This window comes from Schistocerca cancellata, chromosome 3, assembly GCF_023864275.1.
Source record: "Schistocerca cancellata isolate TAMUIC-IGC-003103 chromosome 3, iqSchCanc2.1, whole genome shotgun sequence".
Taxonomy (NCBI): Eukaryota; Metazoa; Arthropoda; class Insecta; order Orthoptera; family Acrididae; genus Schistocerca; species Schistocerca cancellata.
In genome coordinates this window covers 35,268,560-35,279,263 of record NC_064628.1, presented here as the reverse complement: position 1 = coordinate 35,279,263, position 10,704 = coordinate 35,268,560, and the positions used below count along the sequence as shown (strand labels likewise).

The following is a 10,704-nucleotide window of genomic DNA, read 5'->3' as shown; positions in this document are numbered from 1 at the left end:
GATGGAACGACTATGTTCCGGTCAGGAGTAACACTTACCCCGGGCGAGCATATCTGTGTCTAATACATCTATCCCGGGCGGGCGTATCTGTGCGTAACATGTTGCAGGACTGAAGCCTGAGGGTGGCTGTTCCCGATTTGTCTAAACTGCAGGAAGAAGAGCTCTAAAAACCACACTAGTTTCTCATTGATATCCAAAAATAACCGTATTACAAATTTAACCTATTTATTTAAGTATGTTTCAGTAACAGTGTTAAGTTCATCGTTGCGTTAAATATCGCCCTTCTCTATTGCACTGGCAGTTTCATCCGAATGGCTGTCATGCGCGTGAACTGGAGCAGCTGGTGGAGTTGAGCCCTTTGGTGGAGGGATGAGAGCGACTTTTTTTCGAGAGCTGGCCAGTGTGTGGTGTGGGTCTAGGGCGGCGGCCGGCCACGGCGGCTGCGCCAGACTGCGTCCTCGGGCACGGGCGTGGGCGTGGGCGCTGCCGAGCCGGCGGCGGCGGCGGCTCCGGCCCGCGGCAGGACCGCGCAGCCGTCGCGCAGCAGCCGCAGCCGCTCCTGCTGCAGCGCCTCCTGGTTCTGCAGCCGCAGCTGGTGCAGCTCCTCCTCGTGCTTCAGCCGCAGCTCGTGCAGCTGCCGCGACTGCTGCAGCTCCTGGCGCGCCAGCTCAGGGTCCTCGCACCTCTGGCCACACACGAACAACGCACATCACAACTCTCCTCACCCCAGTGGAGTGCACCAGACTCGTAGCAACGAGTCAGTGACAGGTTGGGAAGAACTACATCTAGAAGAAAGAAAGGGTTGTTGCTCGGTAATAGTCGTGAAAGCGGTGCAGTCCAATTGCATAGAAAACACCAGTTGTACAGACTGTCCATAATACAAGTTCCAGTTTCAAAACACCCCCTCAGATTTTGTGGTAAGATGGTCCAGGGAATAGCCCATCAAATACTGAACACACATCTACATCTACATCCATACTCCGCAAGCCACCTGACGGTGTGTGGCGGAGGGTACCTTGAGTACCTCTATCGGTTCTCCCTTCTATTCCAGTCTCTTATTGTTCGTGGAAAGAAGGATTGTCGGTATGCCTCTGTGTGAGCTCTAATCTCTCTGATTTTATCCTCATGGTCTGTTCGGGAGATATAAGTAGGAGGGAGCAATATACTGCTTGACTCTTCGCTGAAGCTATGTTCTCGAAACTTTAACAAAAGCCCGTACCGAGCTACTGAGCGTCTCTCCTGCAGAGTCTTCCACTGGAGTTTATCTATCAACTCCGTAATGCTTTCGCGATTACTAAATGATCCTGTAACGAAGCGCGCTGCTCTCCGTTGGATCTTCTCTATATATTCTATCAACCCTATCTACTACGTATCCCACACTGCTGAGCATTATTCAAGCAGTGGGTGAACAAGCGTACTGTAACCTACTTCCTTTGTTTTCGGATTCCACTTCCTTAGGATTCTTCCAATGAATCTCAGTCTGTGATCTGCTTTACCGACGATCAACATTATATGCTTATTCCATTTTAAATCACTGCTAATGCGTACTCCCAGATAATTTATGGTATTAACTGCTTCCAGTTGCTGACCTGCTATTTTGTAGCTAAATGACAAAGGATCTATCTGTGTATTCGCAGCACATTAGACTTGTCTATATTGAGATTCACGCATCAAGCGTGAAAGCAGGAAGAAGATGTACTTAACTGTGAAAAAAAAACAGTGAACGGTCCAAGCAGTTTTTTTGTTTTGTTTAGGGCGCTCAAGTAGGTCATTAGAGGCTAGTCACAAACGTTAGTGCACTAACAACGTAGAAAAACGCACGGGGGCAACACCAGAAAGTAATCACAAAGTCGCAGATAAACAAAATAAAAGAGTTAGATCTTTTTGGACAAGTCCGTCAATGTAATAAAACTAAGGATACGAGCAGCTGCTCGAGCGTGATCAGCTAAAAGTTCCTGTAAGGTAGACGGCAGACACAGGACAACACGAGAGTGAATAAAACGGGGACAAGTCAATAAAATATGGCGCACCGTCAATGGATGACCACAGGGGCACTGATGGGCGGGGTCACTGGACAACAGGTAGCGGTGGCTAAGTCGGCAATGCTCAATCCGCAACCTGACCAAAATGACGTCCTCTCACCGGGAAGGGCGTGAGGAGGTCGTCCAAGCCGTCGGGATCGGTTTGATGGCCGTAAGCTTATTTTCATGGAGAGAGGACCAAGCCTCATGCCACAATGATGAAACGCGCCGACAAAGAACCCCACTAAAATCAGTTGATGGGACACAAAAGGAAGCTGTCCGAGGCAGGAGGACAGCAGCCTCGGCCGCAGCATCAGCAGCTTCGTTCCCAGGCACACCAAAGTGGCCAGGAATCCACAAAAAAAAAAAAAAAAAAAAAAAAAAAAAAAAAAAAAGACACGAGCACCGGTATCAGCTAGCGACTGAAGGGGCCGTTGAATTCGTTGCACGAGAGGGTGGTCCGAATGTGTGTCACGGAGACTCTGAATGGCGCTCAAAGAATCAGAGCAGATGGCATAGGGAGAATGACGACGGCAGCGGATATACAGAACAGCCTGATAGAGAGCAAAAAGCTCAGCTGTAAAGCTTGAGCACTGGTCAAGGAGCAACGAGCACAGTGGCGGAACTACGGCGTCGTGGTTAAGTGGTCAGTCTGCTTTCCGCAGCGGTGCGGCGAGGACGTCTTGTTTACGTCCCGCCCGTGCGGTTGCGAGTGCCCGTGGTTGTTTACTACTTCGTTGTCGCTAATTTAGAGTCCATCACTACCGACGCAACATGGCACATTCACACAGACAAACCAGCATCAAGATCAGTTTTCAACCCGATCATGCACGACCGCGAGCTTTTGAAGTGGACGACGTTAAAATTGAACTGCGCGACATAATTGGTATCCATCTCTCTACCACGAGCAGTGTTGTCTACGTCGAGTTAGTAAGTGACGAGGTGTGCAACAGAATTGAGCGCGCACATGCGAACAATCTTAAATTCAAACATTCTGATGCCCATATTGGGGCGGTCTTTATCGATCACGCGGGGCTTGGCCTCCGCACGATACGCGTTTTCTAACTCCCTTTCGAAGTACCACCGGGCGTAGTCACCGCGGCTTTCCAGTATTACGGCAGTGGTCAGCCGTATGGCCGAAAAAATGGACCACCTTTACCACGTACCCCGTTCTTAAAGGGGTACGACAGATCAAAATTGAACTGACCAAACATATACCATTATATCTTGTCATCGGCGGATGTAGGGCGATCATTATGTATGACGGTCAGCCACGCACTTGCTCCGGTTGTGGCCAAGAAGGGATTGTCTCCGACGATGGCTTACTCAAATCCCGACAGGTGAATCTATGACCTCTTCTACGGTGACGACCCTTCCTCTGAATTATGCCGAGGTTGCACGGGCAGCAACCCTTTCCGATGCTGACCACATTAGTCCGATAACCACCCCCGATAGCAGACCATGATGGATTCTGCAGTACCGGATCCGGACTCTACAACGGCGCCCCCACCTGAAGATAATCACCGACCGACCATTCAAGAAGGCATGGATGCCAGGATGTAAATTGACCCACGGGTTGTGCCGATAGCGGCTTTTCTACCAGACACTGGAGCAGCTGATGAAATCTACCCACATTCGGATACTGAAACACGTCCGTAAACAGCGTTCCCCGCTGAAACACAAGAGACGGCGGCGTGCTCCATCGGACGAGTGTTTGCAGCGATCGTCTGACATGGACTGTGGTCACTCCAACGACGGTACCGGCGGTACAAAGGCCGCAGTAACATCCCACCCAACAGATCGCCATGATGACAGCTTCAGTCCTCCGACCCCACAGAACAGTAGGATCACAACCAGACAGCCGCCACCGATTCCCAGCCAGTAGAGCCGATGGAGTCAGCGCAGAGTGGCCCAGCAGCCAGGAATAGCCGATGGTATTTCATGGTGACTGGGCGGATGACAGTGAGGAAAACTCCTTGCCCATCTTGTCGGACGACACGCGCGGGAATTTACCCCACCAGTGTTGATCCTTTCCCGCCATCAGATAGTGACGAGACAGCGTCACAAGGGTATTTACGACCAACACGGGTGCTGTGGATAAACCTCAAACATATCGCGTTGCGACTATAAACATGAACAATATACGGACGCGCGCTAAGTTATCCTTGCTTCAAGATAAGTTGAATTCTGCTTCCATCAATATAGCCCTTCTCCAGGAAGTATACGTCGACGACTTCCCAGGCATGTACGGTTACAATGCTTGCGTCTCTCCAGCTTCCTCCACAGGCAGCGGTGTCGCTGTACTACTTCGGGAAGGGATAGTGGCGGATGATATCCTCTTTCTGCCCGGGGCAAGAGGAACGGCACTCACAGTACTAGGCGTACGCCTTATCGATATCTACACACATTCCGGGACGGACAAACGCCGCGAACGTTCACCATTCTTTGCGGAAGACGTCGCCCCGCTCTTCCAAGGCCGTCGCGAACATCTGCTGTTTGGAGGTGACTACAATTGCGTACCGCCACCCAGAGACCAAATCCCACGACATAATCCGTACCCGGAACTCGAGACACTAATTCGAGACCTGCAGATGGTGGGACATCTTCAAGGCCACCGACCGGGATTCACACACTTGACGAGTCACTCTTCCAGTCGCATCGACCGGATTTATGTCACACACTCTCTCGCCGCTGGAACACAGGATGAGGAACTGTGGCCTGCATCTTTCTCGGACCACTCAGCTTGCATTCGTGCCGTCACCCTGCGGCGGCAATTAGTGTGAAGTAGTCGCAGCCCGTGGAAATTAAACATCGCTCACCTGTCGTACCCGGATTGCCGCCAAGCTATTGAGGATACGTGGCATTCGTGTGAAAATCGCCTCCGTGCACATCCCACAACGATCCGCTGGTGGTTGGACTGCGCCAAATGGGCACTGAGGCGAACGTTGATAACCTACGGTCGCGACCACGTTGCTTGGCGTAGACACACACTCGACTTTTACTATGGCGCCGTCTCCGGAACGACAAACTGCGGTCCACCGTGCTAAGGCTCAGATCATCGCTAATATGCGACACCACCTAGAGGGGATGGTTATCCGCTCGAGGACGCAGGATAGGATACCGAGCGAACGCCCGTCGATGTTCCACGTACTTCGTGAACGTAAACGATGCCAACGAGCGATGATGTGCTTCGACACGGAGGACGGCCGTCGCTTCACCACGCAACAAGACAAACACAGCGTTCTACGATCATTATTCCCAGCTCTATTCCGCTCAGACCCCTCATCCGACAGTACAGGAGGACGTCTCTCAGACAATTTACGGCACCGTCACCCCGACAATGGAAGCTGCCTTGATGGAAGAAATTATGGAAGTAGTAGTGATCGACGCCACTGGAAAAGGAGCTGTCAACGAGTCTCCGGGTTCTGATGGCCTCCCCTTGGAATTTTACCGGACTTTTCCATATTTATTAGCCACCCGATGGACGGACATCTGTCGCGAACTACTATCCCCGGAAGTGCCACTCCCTGCGGCCCTTGTGGAAGGGATAATTATTCCCATTCACAAACCGTCCGGTGGCTCACGGCTGCAGGACTACCGCCCGTTGACGCTATTGAACTGTGATTAAGATCTTTTCTCGACTGTTAGCGGCGCGGATACTCCAGACCTTACTAAACGATATCTCGCCCTATCAAACGTCATTAGGAGGCGGCAATAATATTCAAACATCACTCAGTGAAAATCGTGTCTTTATCTCACTGGCGAAGGTATGCCGTCTGAAGGGTGCACTGGCGGCAATCGATTTCAATCAAGCTTTCGACCGAGTGGACCACGACTATTTGGGAGCGGTCCTCCAACATATGCGGTACCCACAGCCATTCGTCACTGTCGTCATGCGACTATTACGTGGCGCGACATCCAAGGTGTTCGTCAACGGCCGACCAACGCAGCCCCTCACCAGTTCTCGATCGATACGCCAAGGCTGCCCTCTGTCCACTTTACTTTACGCAGTGGCATGCAACCACTCCTATGCCGCCTGCGCCAACGACTAACGGGTATGACGTTACGAGGCCACACTTTCCGATGTAAAGCGTACGCTGACGACCTGGTGATTGTCATCCGCAACGGCGACGACACCGCTAGCGCACTCAATTGGATAGCGACATCTAGCATGGCCACTGGTAGTCTTAACGTTGTAAAATCGGTGGCGACGAACATCGGGGTCGTATTGTCTGAACAGTGTCACCTCCTTACAGCTCAGAGATAGTTTGAAATGTCTCGGCATCGATTTTACCGACGATATACGACGAACCGCTGCTCACAACTTTCGACGGGTTTTACGAAATGTTCAGACTGGGATTGCTAACAACCGCCTACGAGCCCTGGACATCGTCCAACGGAGCCAATATGTCAACAAATTTAGCGTCACGCATTCCGCACATCGCCCAGATATTACCTATACTGGTGATGTTAGCTCGCCGTATACTTGCGGCTTTTGAGTACTTCGTGAGTTCAGGAATGCTTTTCAAGATCAAATATGAGACTCTCACACCTCCCCCGGATCGTCGAGGGCTTGGCCTTTATCACATTTATGACAGCGGTCGCCCTATTTGTGAGCGCGTTAGTCAAACTATGGCACCACCGTCCGGACAGTCTGACGAGTTTGTTAATAGAAGAACAAGCACCGCCCTCCCTGTTGCCACCTGTGCCGAAACACCACGTACCCTCCTCGCTCTTCTACATCGGTGTCTTTTTACCTCTAACTCAGTTACGTTCGACTTGCCTTACCAGCGACTCAACTGGCGACGTCAAAGGCGGTTTATCGGGTCCTGCAACGTGGACGACCCGATAACGTCGTGGAGAGGAAGCACGCTAACGTCAACTGACGAGTAGTGTGGAGGACAACACTGCACACTGACGTCACGGCGATGTGGTACATCACTTTCAACGGTAAGCGGGTGACCAGATCGAGGCTACATGCGATCCACATGGTCGACTCACCCACGTGCACGAGCTGTGGCGTTCAAGACAACGATGAATACCGTCTTAGCTGTGGCGAGTCTATGGCCGTGTGGCACTTAGTGAAGCAAGTGTCAGCATACTTCCTTCGAGTGACGCCGAATCGTATCGACCTTATTCCCGGATGAGAAGTATTACCCACGCACGAAAACTAATGCCGTGACATGGCTTCGTGGACACGCAGTGCTTTATTTGTTTCAAGACGGCACTAAGGACACTTTCCACTTTTGGAACTATTTACAGGAACGACATTGCAAGATCCTCCGTAACCCAAAATATCGACAATATTTTTCCAATTATTTGTGGAGTGCGTTCCACGACCCTCCACGCAGCTGGATCATCACGGGTGAGAGAAGCTAAAATTACAAGACGATGATAGAACACTACACGGTACAATGTGGTATCTACCTCGGTCATTGCGAGAAGTCATACCTGGACGATACAGCAGATGGAGCGTTTCGTCGTGACCCCTCGCACTCTATAGCAGTATTTGCCCCATTTCCTCTTTTTGTCCCCGGTGCGTAAAGGTCTTCGCAGTTTTTGTTTAATGGTTGGAATACAGGGTGATTCAAAAAGAATACCACAACTTTAAAAATGTGTATTTAATGAAAGAAACAAATATAACCTTCTGTTATACATCATTACAAAGAGTATTTAAAAACGTTTTTTTTTCACTCAAAAACAAGTTCAGAGATGTTCAATATGGCCCCCTCCAGACACTCGAGCAATATCAACCCGATACTCCAACTCGTTCCACACTCTCTGTAGCATATCAGGCGTAACAGTTTGGATAGCTGCTGTTATTTCTCGTTTCAAATCATCAATGGTGGCTGGGAGAGGTGGCCGAAACACCATATCCTTAACATACCCCCAGAAGAAAAAAATCGCAGGGGGTAAGATCAGGGCTTCTTGGAGGCCAGTGATGAAGTGCTCTGTCACGGGCTGCCTGGCGGCCGATCCATCACCTCGGGTAGTTGACGTTCAGGTTTCATAACTAACCTTTTTCGTAGGACTCTCCATACAGTTGATTGTGGAATTTGCAGCTCTCTGCTAGCTCTGCGAGTTGATTTTCCTGGGCTGCGAACAAATGATTGCTGGATGCGTGCTACATTTTCATCACTCGTTATCGGCCGTCCAGAACATTTCCCTTTGCACAAACACCCATTCTCTGTAAACTGTTTATACCAACGTTTAATACACCACCTATCAGGAGGTTTAACACCATACTTCGTTCGAAATGCACGCTGAACAACTGTCGTCGATTCACTTCTGCCGTACTCAATAACACAAAAAGCTTTCTGTTGACCGGTCGCCATCTTAGCATCAACTGACGCTGACGCCTAGTCAACAGCGCCTCAAGCGAACAAATGTACAGCTAAATGAAACTTTATAGCTCCCTTAATTCGCCGACAGATAGTGCTTACCTCTACCTTTTGTCGTTGCAGAGTTTTAAGTTCCTAAAGTTGTGGTATTCTTTTTGAATCACCCTGTATAATGGTGCACAGAAGAGTCGCATAGCATTTGCCAGAGACGGTACAGATAAATGGATCCGCAGGACTCACCTCCTCGAAAAATGCGGCCCTACCGTAAATGATGCCGTCAACCCGCACCACAGAGTCACGTCTGCAGAGTGAAGTGGTACCGGTTGATGTGCGCGTGGATTTCCCGTTGCCCGTATTCAGCAATTCTGCGTATTGGCATCTCCATGGAGATAGAAATGGGCTTCGTCTGCCTACAGAATGTTCCACGGCCATTCACTGTCCGTTTCCATCCAAGCAAGAAATTCGAGAGAGAACTTTTATCTAGCTGGCAAGTCAACAGAAAGCAACTCCTGAACTTGAGATTATTTTGTGAGGAGAGCAATGTAAAATACTGCAACGTGCGGGCGATTCCCCACGCACTGCATGTTCGCACATCACGGTTCGAGCCCTCGTGCAGTGCTGTGGCCCCGTCTTCCACAGACGTCGGACTAACTGCTTTCCTCCCTCTGCAATATTGCACGTGAAGAGTTTTGTAATCATTTTCTCGAGTCACTTAACACACGTTGGACCAATGGCGTTTTCATGCCCTTGAGTGTATGGAACTTCTGGAGGGCCTGTGGTGCAGTCACTGTTCTTGTAAAAAAAGCTTTACCAGCTCCGCGCGGCCCTTCAAGGGGACAAGTCACGTTGGGTGTGTGACTCAAAGTGAGGAAACAAACGTAGACCGCGCGTCTATTTCTGTGCGCACTCTGCTTACAGCGCCTTCAACCGGTTCAGTTTTCGTTAAGGGGCTCCGGAAAGGCTCAAAATCATGAAAAGTTCAATTCTTACTTTTTTGCGTTTTCTGAATCTGCAGACTATTACCTTTTAATAGATATATAATTTATTCAATTCCGAAGACTACAACTATTTTTAAATTTTTTTGAAATGTGTTCTACATGGGCGTGACCCACTGTGGCGCTGTTAAACTCCTGTCAAATTGTGTTATTATTAAGGATTGCTAACTGGTGAAGTGTACACTCATAAGCATAGTCTGCCTCAAGCAGTAATGGAGGTGATAAAACCTATTTTCAGAGACTTAGCAGCACCTGAACTGTTGAAAAAGTGTATTCACGGAAAAACTCAAAACCCCAATGAAAGTGTAAATAGTGTTATGTGGTCGAGAATCCCCAAGACTGTATTTGTTGGAATAGAAACACTTCACTTTGGTGTGTATGATGCTGTTGCGACTTTCAATGATGGCAACATTGTAAAGTGCAAGGTATTTAGAAATATGGGAATGAAGATATGTTCTAACATGGTACGAGCGATGCTTGCTTTAGACAAGGAACGCCTTCGGGCTGCAGACAGGGCTGTAAAGAGTCTAGAAATACAAGCAAGAGTAAACAGGAGGAGGAACAAGAGGAAGCCGGTGGAGGAGTTTGCAGAGGATGAAGATAATCCATCCTATGGACCTGGAATGCACTAAAAAGTTAATCCAATCTTTGTCGCTCGATTCCCAAAACTTTTATTTTCTCATACTAATTACATGTTTTCTAAGGATCTTCCAAACATATTTGTTTCAAACTTTCAGTAAATGTTACACAGTACCTTCTGCATAATTTAACACAGCCTTTTTCCAAAAAACTGTATATTTTTGAATATATAAATAGAAAATTGCAAAAAAATGTTGTGAATTTTCATTACAATTGAAAAAATCATCTTTAATAACTGAACTAAAATTTTGTAAAATCCCTGTGTTAAGTTGTAGCCCATATTCCAATAAATAATCTGTAAAAAATTCAACTTCCTACCTCAAATACTTTGTGAGGAAAGATGTAATTTATAAGCGTTATTTTAACATTGCAAGTATAGGGCGTTCCGGAGCCCCTTAAATTTTCCTTTGTTCCATTACGTAATTTGTTTCTGGGTGAATAATATGCTGTTCAAATTTGACGTCATTCTGAGCGGTGATTCTAGTTTTGCTGTGTTTTGAAACTGGAGCGTCAATTATGGGCACCGTGTACAATACATCAGACGGGCGCTGTTCACCTCAGCTTGACTGTGTGGCCACTGAATAGTGCCGAATTCACCCAAATCATCCAGCCCAATTTGTTATCGATCCTGCGATGTCAGGGATATCATTTTTCAGTAAATAATTCAGTACGACATATCCACTAAATTTCTTTTCGATTTTCATAATT

General features: G+C 48.5%; 1 protein-coding gene across 1 annotated transcript in view; it reads right to left on the bottom strand.

Annotated features, from left to right (window-relative positions):
* Positions 1 to 205: 205 nt before the first annotated feature.
* LOC126176847 (neural Wiskott-Aldrich syndrome protein-like) overlaps positions 206 to 10,704 on the bottom strand; it is an 86,701-nt gene continuing 76,202 nt past the window's right edge. Inside the window, exon 4 of the mRNA XM_049924035.1 lies at positions 206 to 685. Within this exon, the coding sequence (XP_049779992.1) occupies positions 416 to 685 (270 nt within the window). The 3' untranslated portion in view covers positions 206 to 415. The remainder of the gene's footprint in view (positions 686 to 10,704) is intronic.